Genomic DNA, 20,191 nt, shown 5'->3' with positions numbered 1-20,191 from the left:
CTCACCATATGAAATCCCCATACTGTGTCCTTGACCGTCAACAAATCCCACCCCCTTTATCTTTTCCGGAAAGCTGGTGTGGTGACATCAGCTTCCGTGCCCGCAGGGTAGGAAGGTTTTTGCTGAGGGCCAAGTGGGTCTTACAAGCGTTGAGTGTCACATTCAGACCAGATCCCTCAATCTGTATCCCAGCAGGGACTGAGGCGAGCTATGGGTGCTGAGTACTCAGGTAGCACTAAGTACTACCAATGTCCTCATCTGCAAAGTTAATAGTCTCTGGGCTAGGGCAGGGCTCTGTCCGTGTAGCCGCCCTCCAGCCTCGCTGCAGAACTCTCTGCCGCCCACAGGGCTGCTGCTGGCTAAAGGGTACCCACTGCCAAAGGACAAGCATCTGTCACTCTGGGTGGAGCTTCAGGATGTCTCTCTCTGTCACAGCCATGGCTGCCCTCTAAGTCCTCCCTCTGCCAGGTTCCGGAATGAGGAGAGCCTGGCAGAAGCCGGGTGTAGCACCCTAAATTAAGCCACACTGGAACAAAACACACCCCCCCTTGATTTCTCAGACGTGCTGCCCTTGAGGTCCCCTTTCTGTCCGAGGTATATTTCTATCTCCACTTGGGTTTGGAGTTTGTCTCTGAAAGAGTCAAAGCTCTTCATGGCACACTGAAAAGCCCACTTGGTCCTTTCTCTTGTTTCTGACAAGCAGACAAGGTCCTAGGTAACAACAGATGCCCTTCCTACACGATGACAGACTGGGCGCTATGTAAACCTCACTTAAATAACTGTTATGTTTAATACTTCCAACCTAAGTCCCTGCCCTCCATATTGCTGTTTAACAAGAAAAAAAAAACTATGCACATTAATCATAGAAATTTCAGATGACAAGGAAAGACCTGAAGAAGCTTAGTTCACCACTCTAATCTGTCTTGTGAGAATTACAATTCTCAGGACAAGCCAGAAGAAAGCCCTAGAAAGGAAGAGGTGAAGTTTGGTCTCTCCTGAATGCTGGTAATATGGTCTTGTAAATTCAACCCCTTCTCCCTGTGCAGACTTTAGAATGTCATCCAGCTCCTGTAGCGCATTCAGACACTGACAGTGCGGAGTGAGGGTTGAATTCTCGGTTCCTTTGCACGGGAGCGTACCAAGACATATGAAGAGTTTTTAAGTTTATGCAAGCAAAGAATGTGCCTACCTTTATGAAGGATTATATCATAATCCAAAGCTTTCCTACTTTCAAAATAATTCTTAAATTTCAAGCAATGAATTCTTAAAATAACCTAGTTTCTTTTGTGTTACTGGTTCTGAGCATCTGTGTGGCTTGTGTCATCTACGATGGCACGAAGCATATGGAAGTCTTGTTAGCTTCATGGTAGCATACGGATGTTACCCACACAGCCGTGGAGTGAGCGCCTTCAAGGACACCCTAAAGCCTGCTTGCTTTGTTTGTATGTTTGTTTTTTTTGGTTTTTTCTAGACAGGGTTTCTCTGTGTAGCCCTGGCTGTCCTGGAACCCACTCTGTAGACCAGGCTGGCCTCGAACTCAGAAATCAGCCTGCCTCTGCCTCCCATGTGCTGGGATTAAAGGCGTGCGCCACCACTGCCCGGCGCCTGCCTGCTTTTGAACTCTTGGGTGCAGACTGGATCGAGAAGCCGGCCATGAGCTGCCCATGACCTCTCACACACTGCTCTGCCTGTCTTGCACTGGAGCCACAACACGAGGCAGCCGCCCAAACACTCAGATCCATGCACGCCACGCCAGTGGCCAGAGTGTCAGCCAAAGAGATGGCAAAAGAAGTGAACGGTTTGAGAAGCAGACATGCGCGCTCTAGAGCTGGATTTCAGTCTATGTCAAGCCCAGGGCAGTAGTTCTTCTAGGCTACAGAACAGTCACTTGCAAAGTAATTTATCTGACCAAAGTGTTCCAACTGTCTGTTCTAGGGGCATCTCTCGGAGCGGGGGAGAGTCAGTGTTGCGGGGACTCACGGAGAGAGGTCGTGCTGGTGGAGCCCCGCAGGAAGTGGTGGAGGCCGTCCTCGCAGTCGCTGGAGCTCGTGATGCTGTTCCTCATCTCCAGCATGGAGATCTGCGTGCAGAGGCTCATCTGTGGCTCCAGCTTCTTCACTTTCTACAAAGCAGAGTTCCAAGATGCCTGAGATTTATAGCAGTCGAATCACATATTCCCTATAAACAGCAGGTACTACCCTTTGATATTAGTGCCCCCAAAAGGGGGAGTGATCAAGTGCTCTGTAACTGTATGTTGTGGCTTTTAGTATTAGCTATTACTTTAGATACATTATTCTAAACTTATAAGTATGAATAATCTATGCATTAATCTGAAGGAGTAAGCAAACCCTTCTTCTTTCCTCCTTGTGGGGTTAGGGTTCGAACCCAAGGCCTCACGCATAACAGGCCGGCACTCTTCTGAGCCCCCGGCTTAAGGTGAGAAGCACCTGGACGAGGTGCCCTCGTAGGACCATCACATTCACTGTTCCTAGCAGGTAGTACATATCACAGGAAAGAGGTTTTAAAAGTTCTCATCTGTAACTGTTTTCATTTCCTTCTCAACAAATGCAGAAAACTAAGCTGTCCTAAGATCTGAAAGTCCACCTTCTCCTGGTCTCTGGATTCCTGGGAGATGTGGAAGACACCAAGGTTGAACTATTAGTCTTACTTCCTGGAGTACTGCCTTTCCATGCCTTCTCCACGCCCACGCCCATGCCCACACCCTCCCCACCCCTTAGAATGCGTGAAGACTTTTGGAAAGGAGAGTATCCCATCCCATACACGTTAGTCCACAACAGTTAGGTCAAGCTATGACAATGACAGAAATTGCCAAATATCCCTTGCCTTCAAGATAGGACTTGCTAAAGAGTCTGTCCATTATAACCACCCCCTCTGAGGTTTATGAATACTTAGTGAAAATTCAGGGAAATATACATATTTCTCGACCCCCCCCCCAAAAAAAAATATCAGAAAAGCACTTACTTTATCATTTAAGGTAGGATCATTCAGGGAGTACAGCTTATTTGTAATGTCTTTTCCAATAAGGTACCTAAAGATTTCATACAGAAAAGGCTCTGACTCCAGAAAGTATGTCAGCCGTTCTCTTGACCAGCATAAGAACCTGCAGTTGTCATCTGCAACAATGGTGACCTGTTGAGAAGACAAAAATACTAGCAAAGTTATACATATCGTAAATAAGTTATCAGTTTGTTAAACGGACTGAAGAGAAGCTAGTAGACACTTCCATAGAAATGTGTGTCAAGCCGGACAGTGGTGATGCACACCTTTAATCCCAGCACTCAGGAGGCAAAGACAGGTGGGTCCCTTGAGTAAGAGGCCAGACTTGTCTACAGAACGTGTTCCAGGACAATATACAAAGAAATCCAAAAAAGGAAGGAAGGAAGGAAAGAAGGAAGGAAGGAAGGAAGGAAGGAAGGAAGGAAGGAAGGAAGGAAGGAAGGAAGGAAAAGAAAGAAAGAGAGGGGGGAGGGAGAACAGGAGGGAGGGAGGGAAGAAGGGAGAGAGAGAAGAAGAAAGGAAGAAAGGAAGGAAGAAAGAAAGAAAGAAAGAAAGAGAGAGAGAGAGAAAGAAGAAGGGAAGGAGGGAGGGAGCGAGCAAGGAAGGATGGAAGAAAGGAAAAGAAATATCCATTAAGTTAGTTACAAACCAACCACATTCCTTAATATATGTTTAAAAGCAAACAATCTGTAGGCTAAATCCAGGCAACTTCTCTGTTTTATAGCTTGGTTTGTGTGGTTTCAGGACAGAAGAACAGCCATTGTGTCAATACTGCAGATGTTGCAATAGGATATTTATGACTAAGTATTTCTTCACCTGCTGTTTACACTGCCTGCTATTTACACTGAGGTTTAAAGGCAGGCAGTGGTGGTTTGCCTATGCTTGGCCCATGGGAAGTGAGTGGCCTTGTGGGGGGAAGTGAGTCGCTGAGGGGTTGGTCATTGAGGTCCTATGCTTAAGGTCTGCCCAGTGCAGAAGAGACTCTCCTGCTGCTTCAGAACAAGATGTAGAACTCTTGGCTCTTCCACCACCATATCTGCCTGGACAGTGCCATGCTTCCCATCACGATAATGTACTGAACCTCTGAACCTATAAACCAACCCCAATTAATTGTTGCCTTGGTCATGGTGTCTGTTCACAGCAAAGGAAACCCTAACTAAGACACAGGCCTTTAAGCAAATGAACTCTGGGATGGGGGAGAGGGAGAGAGAGGAAAGAGAGGGAGAAAGCTGGTGTGTGTGTGTGTAAGTGTATTCATATGTCTATGTATGTATGTGTGTGTATATGTGTGTGTATGTCTACCCAGGGTCAAGTAAATGTTCTACCACTGAGTTAGTTGTTCTACCTTTGAGTTAGCCGTTCTACCATTGAGTTAGCAGTTCTACTGTTGAGTTAGCTGTTCTACTGTTGAGTTTGCTGTTCGACCGTTGAACCATTAAGTTAGCTGTTCTACCACTGAGTTAGCAGTTCTACTATTGAGTTAGCTGTTCTATGATTGAGTGAGCTGTTCTATGATTGAGTGAGCTGTTCTATGATTGAGTGAGCTGTTCTACTGTTAAGTTAGGTATTTTACTGTAGAGTTAGCTGCTTGCTATTGACCTACACCACTAGCACCTGAGATTATATATGAAAAAATCTTTCACCCAGATGACTCATAAAAACAGCGAGAAAGAGTCAAAGGTCCAGGTGAGCTACTGATGAGAACAGCTGGTTCTGCCACAGGGTTCAAGGTCGGCTCCAAGGTAGCCTACTACTGAATTAGGTTCTCAAACTAGCACAGAACTGAGACACCATACGCTCATGGTAAGGAGCACAACATGGAAAAGCAGAAGTGGGTACTGTCACATCACTAGAGAGCTCAAGTATTCTCCAACAATCCCCTTATTCATACTATCAGGGCTCAGGATCCTGAAGCTTCTCTTACCATACAAATGCTCTTCAACACCCTGTATGATATCTGTTCCCTCATGATGACATTCAAATCCTAACCAGAAAACTCATCTGCTGACATATATGTGTGGACTCTGAAGCTTGCTGATGCGGGGGCTCATGTGTCTTCAGGTCGGAATGCCTGACTACAACAGAGTACTGGTCTACCTACACTCACACAGAAGAGCTGACAGATAAGCACAGGCACTGTAGACAGTGAAATCCATTTACATCCTCAACACTAAACCAGGGTCTGTCCCGGCTGGAGATTGGCAAAAGCTTATTAAATTGACGTGAAGTCTTATCTGGGACTCAGAGCATGTAATTCCAAAAGAGCTTTCTTTTTGGATGATTTAAGGATTTCAGGAGGATTTGAGTCTACCGAGAATAAAAAGGAAAAAAAACCTAGCTTCCCAGGATCATTAATCAACAGGCTGAAACTGGAGCTTAGTGGGCCAATGTTTGCAGAAAAACAGTCTACGTTTATTACGTCAGAAGAGGGTTTCATGGAAACCAAGCACACCTGGATTTAAAAAATGCAGTTTGTGAGACTCCGCAGAGCATGCAGTGACACTCTTCATCAGTATACATTAGGACAAAGGCCTCTCAGTATTGCAGTTACAATGGTAAATAAGAAAGACAAGATCCAGGGCTGACGAAATGACTTAATGGTTAAAAAATTCTTAATGCTCTGCCTGATGACCAGAAACGAGAGGCTGGATAGCTCAGACACCTAGGATAGAACCAAACACAACCGGAAAAGTCAAGGAAATATTCCTAATGATACTCTGCTACACTTGTAGATTAGCATCTAGCTATTTGTCACCAGAGAGGTGTCATCCAACAACTGATGGAAGGAGATGCAGAGACTCACTGCCAAACACTAGGCGGAGTGGAGGGAGTCTCACAGAAGAGGGGAGACGGATTATAGGAACCAGAGGGTAGAGGAGACCACAAGGACATGGCCCACAGAATCAACTACGCAGGGCTCATAGGGGCTCACGGAGACTGCCAATAATCAGAGGCCCTGTATGGGTCTGAGTTAGGTCTGGTTGTAGAGCTTGGTGTTCTTGTAGTGTGGAGTGGGATGTCTCTGACTCCATTCAATGCTTCCCGACAGCTTTTCTCCTTACCCCTATCATACACTTCATCAGCACCCTGACCAGAGAATGAGTTTAAGAAACAACAGCCTAGCATGGTGGTACAGGCCTATAATCCAGGACTCGGGATGCTGAGGCAAGATGAGTATCACTGGTTCAAGGACAACCTGGACCACACTGAGCTCAAGACCAGCTTGGGCTACATAGTGGGACCACATGTCAAAAAAACAAACAAATAGCAAATAAAGGGTTGAGGGTGCAGCTCACCCTAGCATGCGCGAAGCCCTGGGTTTGATGCCGAGTACCACTCAGAGAGCGTAATGGTTTGCCTATAATTTCAGTACCCAAGAGGCAGAAGAAGGAAGATCCAAAGTTCATGGAGATCCTTGGTCATAGAGAGGTCAAGGTCTCAAACAAAGTAATCTAATGAACTAAGTCCTTAGCAGAGTGCTCCAGGGGAGGAGCCAGGCCATGCTCAGAGGTTCGGAAAGCAAAGCGCCCTGATGTGCTGTGCTAGAAAAACCCTATGAGCAGCTACTCTTCAGTCTGACCACAGAAATGTTTTGTAAACAGTCAAAGCACAGGCTTCCCTGGGTTTATTCTGACAAAGTTGGCGCTAACTGTTCTAGGCACAGATTTGATGGCAGCGTAGCTTTCGGATACTGGCAATCACAAAATACCACAAGATGACAAAATGCCACCCCCGGTGCCAAGGAAAGCTGGCGGAGTTAGCAAGGACCAATCCATGATTTTATCATGTTCTTGTGATCTTAACACTAGTCAGGCATTTTTGTTGCTACTTTGTTTCCAACCCAATTACTCCGTCCATAAAAGAAATCTCAACTCAATCAGTAACAATACAAGCTATAATCCTAGATTGGGCAGATCTCCCACTACACTATTCTAATCTATGTTATCCCAGATAACTTGCAATTTCTCCAGGCCAGGAGCTTCTCTCTCTACAGCCTCTCCTAGGATTCCCTTGATCTGCTGAAGCTCCTCCCCTTTCCCACGTCGATCCTTTTCTCCTCCCCCAAACCCTCAGCTCCTCCCCCTTCCTCCTGCCCAATCATTGGCTCAAGCCTTTCTTAGAAAAGTTAAGGTGGGGAGAAGGTTCACAAGGCAACTCCTTATCTGCAGCCCCTCTGAGGAGTGGAATTAGCATCAAAATACAAGCCCAGGGCTATCCATAACAAGTAACAATTCCCAACTACTAAAGCCCAGTCCTCCAAAATAAAGAAAACTGTTGTTGCAGGTAGTAGCTTTTGTTAGCTTACTTATAAACATAACTTGGAGCCCAGTGGAAAGGGAGTACATCTTTCTCTACCTGGCTTTTCAGGAATCTCTTGCTTCTCGAGCAAAGGTTTAGTTTTCATCCCAAACTGAATCCTGCTCTCGTCTGGATAGTAAGAGAGTAAGTTATTATATCTAAGTACTTGTGAGGAAGTTGGAAGTAAGAGAAGTCCCCTGGTTCTTTGGTGGTAGTGCTTATTAAGGTCACTGCTGCAATAGGAGGGTGCATCCCAGGACACAGAGGCTCCGCAGGAAGAAGACAGAGCAGCCAGGACACCGCACAAGCTTTTCCTTCCTATGCATCCAGCGCAGCCAGCGTGAGGACAACACTGCATTGGTCAGAGTCTTAGTTATTGCTCTACTGTGAGGAGACACATGCCCAAGGCAGTTCTTACACCGGAAATAATTTAGTTGGTGCTTGCTTATAGTGCTAAAGGCTTCGTCCATTATGATAATGGCATGGAGTGCAGGAGCAGTAGCTGACAACTTTACACCCTGATCTACAGGGAGAAGGGGGGGGAGGGAGGGAGGGAGAGAGGGAGGGAGGGACGGGGGTGGGGGTCGGGGGTCGGGGGAGACTGGGCCTGGCCTGGGTTTTAGGAAACTCAAAGCCCACTCATAGTAACATATCTTCTCCAATAAGGGCACACCTCTTCCAACAGGGCCTTCCCAGAGTCCCACTACCCGAGGACCAAGCCCATGAGCCTATGGGCTGGCCATTCTCATCCAAATCCCCACATCCAAGGAGTTTAAAGTAGTAAATGTGCCCCAAGTGTAACAAACTCTAAAACTGCCCAGGCCATTCACACAAGCAGAGGGGCAGCAAGAGAGGGCGGAAACTCTGAGGAAACGAACAAAACTGCAGTTTCCCTCAGGTACGCTCTGCGGCATCCCAAAGTAAGCCCGCAAGGTTGCCCCGCAGGGACACTGCTGGGTCCTGTCTCCCGGTGATGATATTCTCCTCAATTCTATTTCCTACTAAATATGGACTGTTTGCTAAAGCAACCCTGTGCCCAGAATATTTTCTTACTGATATTTATCCAGAGACTTATGTTCTTGGCTATTTTCCTAAGAATAACAAATAAAACAGGAGGCCTGGGGACATTTGGAAATAATCAGAACAAGCTGCAATACAATAGAGCAATTCTTCAAAAATAAAACAGAATTAAATAGAACAGCATTTGAACTGCTGATACTAAGAGGAATTTCCTCTTTGCTTTTAAATACAGTCACAAACTATAAAAAAAAGTGAAGCAATTGGAAGTTTTATTTTGTAAATTCTCTAGAGTAAAGCCAGTGTCTTATTTTCCCTAAGAAAGGTAATCAATGATATGTTTAGGAACACGAATATCTACAAGTGATAGAATTTTTCTCATAATAAAAATTGATTGAAAAAAAAAAGATTGTATTTTATGGTGACTTCTCCTTTGCCTGAATGCATTTGTGCATCAAGTGCATGCAATGCCTGCAGAAGCCAGAAGAGGGCATCGGATCCCCAGGGTCACAGCCCCTAGTGACTTCCAGTTGTGAGCTGCTACCTCTGTGCTGGGGAAGGAACCCAGTCCTCTGGAAGCGTGGCCAGAAGTCTTAACCAGAACACAAAACAATACATTTTTTTTTAATGGAAGTATTATACTCCGACCCCAGAAATACCAGTGTTAGCAGAATAGCTAGATTAGAACACCGCTTTCCAAACTTCACCTCCAGTTTTGTATACACAAACACTGCTGAAAGGTGTTCTCTTTTTATGACATTACACTATAACATACACCAACGTGTCTGTCTATCTCCTTTCTAAAAGGAAATTATGGTCACTTTCCTGATTTTGCTTGATTTTTGTTTCTTCAAAGCCAAATCATACCTGGAATTTTTCGCCTTTGTGCATCTGTGTTGATCTGAATTCAGGAGAATCTATAAAGGCACACGGGTAAATGTTATGCAGAAAATGTCCTCGATAGGAGACCTTCATTCTGGTAACAGAAGTCAAATGGTAACATATAGAATTTAACACACACACACACACACACACACACACACACACACAAAACCAAAGTAGTTCTTTTCATCACCACAACATTATAGTAATAACAGAGATGTTCTGGTTTTAAAGATTCCACAGGTGATCGACACATTTTAAAGCACTTCCAGAAACAGAATTTTTTTTAAATAACATAAGATAAAACCAGCATCCATCATTAACCCAGAAGGTGGTTTACATTGTTGCCAGTCCTGGAATGACTCTGCAATGTGTATCCTACAGACATTAGCAAGACATTACATTTTGGGTAAACACAAAACACTGTGTTTACAACTGTGTTTCAAGGCAGGCTTGGTGAAAGGCAGTCATAGATCCTCACTCAAGAGGCTGCAGCCCAGGAGTTTGAGACATCATCTAAAACCGCCACCAAATGAACACAGTAATAGTTACACCCATGTAACCTTGGTGGCTCTCCACTCAAACGATCCATATGACTGCTATATCCAAAATAAATGTCACCTTTGCAACATGCATGAGCTTCTGAAATTTACTTGAAACACATTTCAACTTTGACTCATTAACTTCAAGCAAGGTTAGAAAATAGATCCACTGTAGAAACAGTTGGTATCAAGAAGATCGGGGGCCCTGGTGTCTGCCTATCACAGGCACACTGCTCCAAGGCAGCCCACATTTAAGTTGCAACTTGCCCTTCCCCAACAGTCAGTGCGTCTTCCATTAGCTGGCAACATTTCTTTCCCAGAGGCTATACAAGATGGAGGCCAACCCAGGAGTCCCACTTCCATGGACACTCACCTTCCCTTTAGGAGAATACTAAGACGATCGTCAACTGAGGTTTTGTCCTCTGTGGCATAAACCTGGCCCCTTTTCAAGGTCTGGATCATACAAAACTGTCCAGTTAACCTTCTAAACAAATCCGGAGGGACTCGGAGTGGTTCAAACAACCGGTGATAGACACCACCCAGCTCCTTTTCAATCTTGACCTGAAAGACAGCAATGCCAAGGTCCTGTACTACAGCAGTCCCCGGACACTGACTCTTGAGTGTACAATATGGATTTAAAACATAAACAAACCTGATACACACCACTATGATATGTGGCCAGTGAGGTCTTACAGGGTTAGTGGTGTAAATTTACACTCTAAAAAGGAACCTTGAAGCTCAGAGTCTATTTGAAGTGCGTGGGGGCCAGGGGTGGTAGGCTAAGATTGATTACACCTCTTTATGCTGACCACAAAGCAAGTGCTTGAGTTTTGGGGTCTTGTCAAATCACGAACCCTCCTACCTTAGTGGCAGTATATACGTACCATATTGAAATGTTTGCTTCAAAGGAGAAAACAACCTTAACTTATGGTACTAAGAAAGTAAGGATGGCTCAGCAGTTAAGAGCACCGACTGTTCTTCCAAAGGTCCTGAGTTCAAATCCCAGCAACCACATGGTGGCTCACAACCATCCGTAATGAGATTGGATGACCTCTTCTAGGGTGTCTGAAGACAGCTACAGTGTACTTACATATAATAGATAGATATATAATAGATATAATATAATAGATATAATAGATATAGATATAATAGATATATTATAGAATAGATATAATAGATATATATAATAGATATAATAAATAGATCTTTTTTAAAAAATGTTAACAAATTTACAAAATAATACATTGAGCGGGTTTTTATTTCCCCGGCATTATTTAATAATACATTGAGCGGGTTTTTATTTCCCCGGCATTATTTAATGCCTCAAGGCAATGAGGCCCACACTCACTGCCTTACATTTACATATTCATAAGCAAAGCAAAAGGGAAGGGTGGACATCCTTGCCTACTACACCACAGAACTGAGATTCCACTGAAGAGTGAGTGAGGCTGGCTCCCAGATGAGAGCAGGCCACCATCTTTATGACCTTTCCTCACATTCTCTCAGGCCCGGGGCTGTCATGAGCCTCCATACAGCAGTGTCTGGAAGTCACGGTAATTGTGTGCATGGGAAATTGTACTGCACTGTGGGTGAACTCTGACCCACTGAAGGGCCTGACAGACATACGGTGAAATCTACGGACACAGAGCCCAGAATTCTCTTACAGTGATTGGGAGCTGTTTCCACCGCGTGTCACTCTACTCTGCCCCAATGCTTCACCTCCATGAAGAATCTTTTATTTATTTACAGATCGATCGATCGATCGATTGATTGATTGATTGAGTGAGTGATAGTCTGAGGAACAAAACCCCAGAGTCCAGCTGCCGCACGCTCTTTCTGGCGCTCCCACCTTGTCAGTAAGCACTGCAGCCCGGTGATGAAGACAGGACCCGTTACAGGCTAGAAACACACATCCTCACCGTGACCTTCTTTACCCCTCAGATCAAGACTCAGTCTCTTCATGAGGTTGTCTAAATTCTCTCCTTCGGAAGCATCTGTTTGTCAAAAGTTTCTCTGGGCACCTCCAGTGCACACACACACACACAGGGCTACAACAGCTCATCTCAAGATTACACTGTTGCTTCCAATTGTCTGCTACCTCATACCTTACCTCCGACACTAGCAGGCTTGGGCATGTCACCAGCTTTGGCCAAAGAAGTATGAGCAGAAGTGACACATAACGTTTGTTTTTAAATCTTATGTGTATGGGTGTTTGGTCAGCACTATGTGCATGCAGTGCCTACAGAGGCCGGAAGAGGGCACTGCATCTTCTGGACCTGGAGTAACGGATGGATGGGGCTCCCCTGTGGTGCTGGGAACTAAACCCAGATCCTCTGCAAAAGCAGCTGGTCACCTTCCAGTTCCTTGAGCAGATGTGTTAAGAGTCATCGGATGCTTTTCTGGCTTTCTTTAATGCCCTTTCTGCTGCAAGAATGCAGACACACTGAAAGGAGGAAGATGGTGGGCTAGAACCAGGGGCGCCAGTCCACAGATGAGGCGGGTAAGGAGAGAAGGCCGGCATCATGGCCATCTTTAGATCATCTGTTACACAGCCTAACCCAGAACAAAACTGACCAATATGGGAAGGCAGCCCAGGTTGAGCTGTCGTGTGAGTGGTTACACAATAGTGGGGTGTCTATAATGCTTAGCATCCCTGCTTCTGTGTGAAACCCCTAGTCTCTAATAGTTCTCTATATTAAACATAGAGCTAGGCTGAGCATGACCATCTTGGGCCACTGAATGCTTGTGCGTAGGACAGTCGGCAGGCTTGGCCAGCTTGGTTTCCAGGAGGCCCACTGCTTTCTACGTAGTGTCTAGGTTTGTGCTTTGGGAGGCTATGTTGTTGTAGGTTTGTTTGGACTTTTTTATTGTTCTTTTCTTTTCTTTTTTCTACCTTCCTTTCTTGTTTTAATTTAAAGATGGGACCCTGTCACAGCTCCAAGCTGACTTCAAACTCAATAGGCTAGCCTTCCCTTCCACCTGCCCCAGGGAATGCTGGGATCACTGACCTCCACCTGCCCCAGGGGATGCTGGGATCACAGACCTCCATCTGCCCCAGGGAATGCTGGGATCACTGACCTCCACCTGCCCCAGGGGATGCTGGGATTACAGAACTCCACCTGCCCCAGGGAATGCTGGGATCACTGGCCTCCACCTGCCCCAGGGAATGCTGGGATCACAGACCTCCACCTGCCCCAGAGAATACTAGGATCACAGACCTCCACCTGCCCCAGGTAATGCTGGGATCACAGACCTCCACCTGCCCCAGGGAATGCTGGGATCACTGACCTCCACCTGCCCCAGGGGATGTTGGGATCACTGACCTCCACCTGCCCCAGGGGATGCTGGGATCACTGACCTCCACCTGCCCCAGGGGATGCTGGGATCACTGACCTCCACCTGCCCCAGGGGATGCTGGGATCACAGACCTCCACCTGCCCCAGGCGATGCTGGGATCACTGACCTCCACCTGCCCCAGGGGATGCTGGGATCACTGACCTCCACCTGCCCCAGGGGATGCTGGGATCACAGACCTCCACCTGCCCCAGGGAATGCTGGGATTACAGACCTCCATCTGCCCTGGGGAATGCTGGGATCACAGACCTCCACCTGCCCCAGGGAATTCTGGGATCACTGGGGTGTGCCGCTGCACTTAGACTCTGCTCTGTTACTAGAAAACACAGTAAGAGAAGCCAGGATTCCAAATAAAAAGGTAAGTATGGACATTCTGGTAAAAAGCCACCAAAAATGCTGATTAGTTTAGGCTCAAGAAAGATAATAACCATTATATTAAGAAAACAGAATGAGCCATTTGCAAATCATTAGTATGAAATGGAAGCTTCCTATCAGTAATTTTATAATTAAGCAAAGATATTCCCAAGTGATATTTGAGTATCACCAGACCAGGAAATAGTCATATAATAGGCCTAAAAAAAGACAGCATTAGTCATGTCTTTCATGCGCCAGTGAGTTGTTGAAGTTCTGAAATTCATTTGTTAGGTGAATTTCACAGATTTCAAATGTCTTTCTCTCAGGCATTTACCCAGAAAGCTCAAAATTCCAAATATTCAGAGGGACCAAGGCTGTCAGGTGCTTGCATGCAAATCTGAGTGAAGAACTTTTAAAAAGCTTTCATATTTAAAGTCACTTTCTTATTTAAAAAAAATTTAGTAATTACCGGTCTTTTCTTGTACAAAAGATATGAAAGATGCAAAATATTGATACCCAAGAACACCGAGTTCCAGATCATCATATCCAAGGCACAGCGGTAGAGGGTGGCCCAGACTACGTAAAGGGTACATCCTGTTGAGGAGCAGTCAACATATTAGATACAACAGATTCAGCAAACAGCTTAATATAATCCTCCTTTGTCTAGACATCAAACACGGTTTAGAAATACTAAAGCTGAATACCACATTTTCACTTGAGTTTATTACTAAAACCACATCTCAAACCAAAATACATGCTTTGCTATTTCTATAGAAACAATGTGTTTGTTTGTTTGTTTATTTTCCAAGATAGGGTCTCAGTAAGTAGTTCAAGCTGTCTCAAAACTCACTGTGTAGACTAGGCTGACTTTGAACCCACAGAAATTCACCTGCCTCTGCTTCTGAGTGCTGGGACTAAAGAAATGTGGATAAGAATTTTTTTTTAAATGGGGGGGGGGGGAACCGTAATTTACCAGCTAAAGAAAACCACAGTTGGGATTTAATACTGCCTCAAGGTTTTCACATAGCTTCACCTGAAGTAGACCTACTATGTGTGCAAACTTAAAACTTATACTGAAGGCAATGATTTACCCATTTTATTAAATTCTTTGTAAGGAGTTTATAATCACTATAATAGGCTTAAATGTAACTCATTCAACCATCTGCCTCCTCATAGGCAATACTCTGGGATTTGGAACACACACACTATACCACACCACACAACACCCTCCCATACAACACACACAAACAACAACACACACATACACACAAACATACAACACAACACAGCAAACACACATACAAAATGCAGCACACACATACATACACATCCTCCAGATATGCAACCCACACACAACACCCCACACAGACACACTACATACACCATACATACAATATTGCAAATCAAAAACACAGCACATACATCCCCTACATATACATCCCACACAACACACTCACATATAAAACACAGCAAACATGTACACATATATATATCACACAACACACACAGACACACAACACAGCACACACAGACACATACATACACACACACACACACATACACATACACACACACACACACACAGCTCAGCACACAACACACATGGTTTCTTTGGTTCTCAATTGTTATTTCATTCTGCAGGGTCTCATCTGGAGTACAGGTACTGCAGACAGTACTGTCAGCTGGGTTATATCCATAGCCCCCGAATTTATAGTTTTCTGAAACAGTGTCTCCTTTTGTAGACCAGGCTATCCTTAACTGCAAACCTTTCTGCCTCAGCCTCTTTTTCACTGGGATTGCAGCCATGCTGATGCATTGCCTATATGAGGATGTATACTTTTGGGTAATTAACAAATATTTCTTATATAAAAAATATTTCTCCACTTATGACTGTATACTTAACTGAAGCTTAAGGCAAAACAAGGGAATGAATGTCACAGCTTCAGATGTCACTGAAGAAATGTTTTCCAAAAGGTTTCTACAAACTTTTGTAGTTGGGAACTGGGGCTCCCAACTACAAAACTAGTAGCTGGGAACACCAGTATCGAATTGCCAGCATTAGAAAATTTGAAGCTCCTACCCAGGCACGGTGGCACACGCCTTTAATCCCAGCCCTTGGAAAGCAGAGGCAGGTGGATCTTTTGTGACTCTATCAAGTGAGACTCAATCCCACTCTATTTTTTTTTAAACATCATTATTTGATAAAGAACTATATACTATATTTCATTTTGTATTCTCATGATTAGTGGTGAACTCAAATATGCTATTTACTTTGGTGTTTTGAGACAAGGTCTCATGTTGCTAGCCTTGAGTCTAGGCTAACCTTGAGCCTTCAGTGTGGCTGAAGTTATAATTGAACTTCCGGTCCTCTCTTGAGTGCTGGCATGCTCTATGAGGGCCCCATGTAACATAGGTAAGCACTGTACCAGTGAGTGGCGGTCCCAGCCCAAGTGCAGATATTTCGCTGAAACTTTTTAGAGACCTAAACTTTCACTTGTTGATCCGTTCGTCAACTGTTCTTTTCCTGTACTTTTCTCGTCAATTCTCTTGCTTTGTGTAAGTATCTTCATTTTCTGATTTCTGTATTTTTTTAGTTGAAAATGGCCACTAAGATACTGACGGATACAGACTGACGTGAAAGCAACGTTTTGCAGTAAAAGTTAGCTATGTGCAATGCTGGACTTCAGTGGGACTTCTGGATAAATCTGACCCCTTACTTCCTGGGCCTCAGTTTCCTTATTTATGGATGAATTATCAGACTAAACAGATGCTTGCTGGCACACTGCCTCCAGAACTCTCATCTTAATACTTAAAGCTCAGATTAAGGGCCCTCCTCCAGCCAGTCTCAGGCTCCTGCCGTGGCTGACTACGTGACAGTCAGACAGAATGCTGACAGCGGACTCCTGGCTGCCTTTTCAGTCTCTTCTTGCTAGTTTTTATGTATTTCAAGCATAAAAACCCAGCCTTCCTTGGCACTATGCTAAAGTTTCTTCTCTTCTGTGCCCTTCTCCAGTTTACCCTATGCTCTCATTTAAGAGAAACCCTGGTCATGTCTCCACAGAGGACCTTGCATTACCATAGAGCCTGTCACCGCAGTTTGCTCGCCCTGGGTATAGTATAGACCTGCAGTACACATCTGACGCCTACACTGTGACAAGCTGTCTGATTTCACAAGGAAGGAGACCGCCTTCCTCAGTCTTTGTCGGATGCTTTACAAGTATCAAAAAATGTACCTAAATAAATGGAAACGCGTTGGGAGAAATCCTATGAAGAATTTATTAGAGTCACTGGATAAAACGGTAGATTTCATTATTTAATATTTTAATGTGAATAAACTTAAGATTTTCAGTCAGTTGATAGGAACCAAATATTCATATTATTTACATGTTATATAAATGTTACACCTGAATTGTTGTATATGGAAATTGATTTTATTGCCAAGTAGTCTTTTCGAATCATAATGATTGAGAGGACCCTGCTTACTCTGTGCCAGGCACGATCCTAACATACATCTACTTAATTCTCACACTAACCCTAGAAGGTGGTTTTATTTTTACCCTTCTCTGATGGAAGGGGAACCTGGAATGACTGAAAGTTATAATCATTGGATCAAGTCACACCATAGCGAGCAGCAGAATTGGGGCTGGGATCACACTCTGGCTCCAGCACCTAAATGCGTGCACATGAACGGATTTTCTGATGCATAGAACCTGCACAGTATAGGAAAACATACACAGCTTATCCACACCACGGAGGGCAGGGAGGGAGGCACTGACTGTGCGGAGACTACATTCTAAGGTAGTGGACAGACTGCTGACGGGATGACAAAGACTCACATTTCTTGCATGCTCTACACCTGACAAAGATGCTCTAAGCTCCCAATGCAAAATCCACCTGATGCCAAATGCACACATGCCATTCTATAGGAAGGCTCACCTATAGACAGCATCACTCTGAGCAGTATCATATGGAGGTGAAGAGAGGTGGGAATTAGCAAACCAACTGCAAAGCAAACGTTGGCTACATGAAAAACCAGATGGTGAATCTCTCGCCAGTTCTCACAAGTGGTCCCATTGGAAGGCACAGGTGTAAGACTCTCTAACTCAGGCATAAAACCTGCTACAGGCGATTGTACCAGTGGGCTGGACTCCGTATAATTCATGTTGAAAAGTCCTATAAAGACAAACACACGACAGTCATAAATGAGTACTTCAACATTCATGCCTGTGACAGGTGATATGCCAAAATCATTTTTATGGATTACATGCTGGTAGACAGAGTTTTCTGGTATTTATCAGGTACTTAGATACAAACTCCAGTCCTGTCACAAAGTAGGTATGTCTTTTCCCTATCTGTCATAATGATTCCCCCATTTGCCTCAAGATGAAATGAATCATCTTAGAGAGTTCACAACGATTCTGACAATGTCGTTGCTTACATTTGGGGAGTCTTTCATCTTCAGTTAAATCTCTCTGGAAACACACACACACACACACACACACACACACACACACACACACACACACACACGTGCGCACCATGCACATTTGGTGAGAATCATCAATATTCATGGGTCACAGTATTCACCACAGTTTTGCGGCATCTTCAAACTATTCACACTGAAGACCCAATCTAGGCACAGGGAAAAACTGTAAAAAACTGGTTTCCTGAGTCCTTTAAAAAGGAACACGTTCATATTATTTGCTTAAAAAGTTAAAGTATGTATAGGTTGCTATTTTGTGCCAGTGTTAAATCATTGCCACATACCTACCACAATATGTGCACACAATACATAATCATATACAGTACTAGCATATATACATGGCATATAAAGAACTTAAATAGTTCTTTTATAAATATTTTCTTTTATTTTCGAACTTAGGACTCTATCTTTATCCTCAAATAATTCTAGTTGGTAGCATTTCTCAGATTAAAAAGTAGCAAATGTACAGTTCATATGTAGGAAGGCTCATGAATATGCACTTAGATATTTAATATTAAGCTCCACAGCAAATGCATTTCAAACAATATATATTTCACACATATTTATATAAAACCTAACACAAAGTAACACTCCACCCTGCCTGTTATTACCCATCCTTGGTCTCTGCCCTACATGCACAAAAACCTTCATTATTAATTACACAAATCTAGTCCTTGACAAAACTATGTAGATTTACAGAAGACATGAGTTAATCTGTTTTATTTTTTTACTGTCAAATGAAGAATACATTTAAATACATTTAAATTTAATTTAGAAATATATGCATCTTTGAAATAAGGAAATTCACATTTTAACATAATAAAGATTTTAAGTGATATAAAATAACAGGTATGAACATCTTGAAAGGACGTCAGGCAAGTCCTAATGTCCATATGCGGATGAATTCTGGATATCTTAAGATGAAAAACATTCATAAGTGATTTATGAAGTGAGCTGAGGCAAAGTTTACTTTTGTGACATTTGTTTTGTGGTGCTGATCACACACGGGGCTTTAAAGAGGACAGGGGAGCACGTCACCACTGAGACACATATACACCCTGAACAGTTCACAAATGATAACAGTTGACTTAAATATTGATTTTCTGCAAAAAAAAAGAAAAAAGAAAAGAAAAAAATGAGAATTCAATTACTTTCCAAACGTCTTAATAAAAATATAAGCTTCCCACGACGGGCTGGTTCCAAGAACTCTAAAGTGAGTGGAGTGCCTGCCTCCTGTTGCCATGGCTACCCTATGTCCTGTAGGAGGTAGGGATGATCCTTACTGAACCATGCACTCCAAGGCCCTATAGATAGTCACTAAGGGAGAGCCTAGGGAGATAAGACTGAAACATAACACGTACGTAAAAACCATTTTTCACTCATACTTTGCTGCACTGGGTCAGCTTCTATATCACAGTCAGGAAGCCACATAAGCCAGCCCGCATTGCCTCCCTCCTTAATCTGCGCCCCACCCCAACCCCACCCAGTCCCTTGGACTAGAGACAGCTGAACTACACGGTCTTAAAAACTCGGTCGGCTGGTGATATTCTAAAGCAGATTTTTGTACTAAATTAATCAACACAATCACATTTCACCGATGTTATCTCCTAATCTGCTATAGTTCACTTTTAGGTTTTAGAAGTAGCATTAAGAGCTTACATTTCTGGTCAAAGGAAATTGGCAAGAAAACTATAATCTGCCTCAAAACCAGAAAATACTAATAGCCATTAAAATGTACAGCATGTGTTTATTCATTTCCACAGGGGTAGAATTTCACCGGTGCATAAGCCAGAGGACAGCAGGCTGGAGATGCTCTCCTTCCACTTCGCGGGTGCTGGGGATACAACCCAGGTTGCCAGGCGTGCGTGACTGAGCTGTCCCTCCAGCCCTAATGGCCTGGTTTAAATGCAGGACTATTGTAAAACATACTTTACTGTGCTACACTTGTTAAAGATACACAAATGTTATATGCAGCTGTAGGTATGGAGATACATATATTGCTGTGAAATGCTTCTTACCTGTCATAAACCAGTTCAATTTTTTTTTCGATATCCAATGATTTAAACTAACGGCCTGCTTAATCACTAAACACGTTTAAGTGGCCTACAGGGAACTGCTCATATACGGAGAATGAATGGCGGATCTAATTAAGGTTAGATTACTGGGTGAATTTGTAAACTGCTAAAATCAAAACGTCATCTTTCTCATCAGACCCTCCACGTCTAATTCCCCAAATTACTCA

General features: G+C 43.8%; 1 protein-coding gene across 1 annotated transcript in view; it reads right to left on the bottom strand.

Moving 5' to 3' along the window:
* The window catches only part of Bves (blood vessel epicardial substance), a 31,786-nt gene that overhangs the window by 11,005 nt on the left and 590 nt on the right, over positions 1-20,191 (bottom strand). Inside the window, exons 2-7 of the mRNA XM_052163852.1 lie at positions 17,403-17,639; positions 13,936-14,060; positions 10,132-10,319; positions 9,202-9,310; positions 2,983-3,150; positions 1,981-2,122 (exon numbers count right to left, since the gene is read on the bottom strand). Coding sequence (XP_052019812.1) covers positions 1,981-2,122; positions 2,983-3,150; positions 9,202-9,310; positions 10,132-10,319; positions 13,936-14,060; positions 17,403-17,628 — 958 coding nt within the window. The 5' untranslated portion in view covers positions 17,629-17,639. The remainder of the gene's footprint in view (positions 1-1,980; positions 2,123-2,982; positions 3,151-9,201; positions 9,311-10,131; positions 10,320-13,935; positions 14,061-17,402; positions 17,640-20,191) is intronic.

This window comes from Apodemus sylvaticus, chromosome 19, assembly GCF_947179515.1.
Source record: "Apodemus sylvaticus chromosome 19, mApoSyl1.1, whole genome shotgun sequence".
Classification (NCBI taxonomy): Eukaryota; Metazoa; Chordata; class Mammalia; order Rodentia; family Muridae; genus Apodemus; species Apodemus sylvaticus.
Note: the sequence above shows the minus strand (reverse complement) of the source record. Positions and strands in the feature narration are given on the sequence as shown.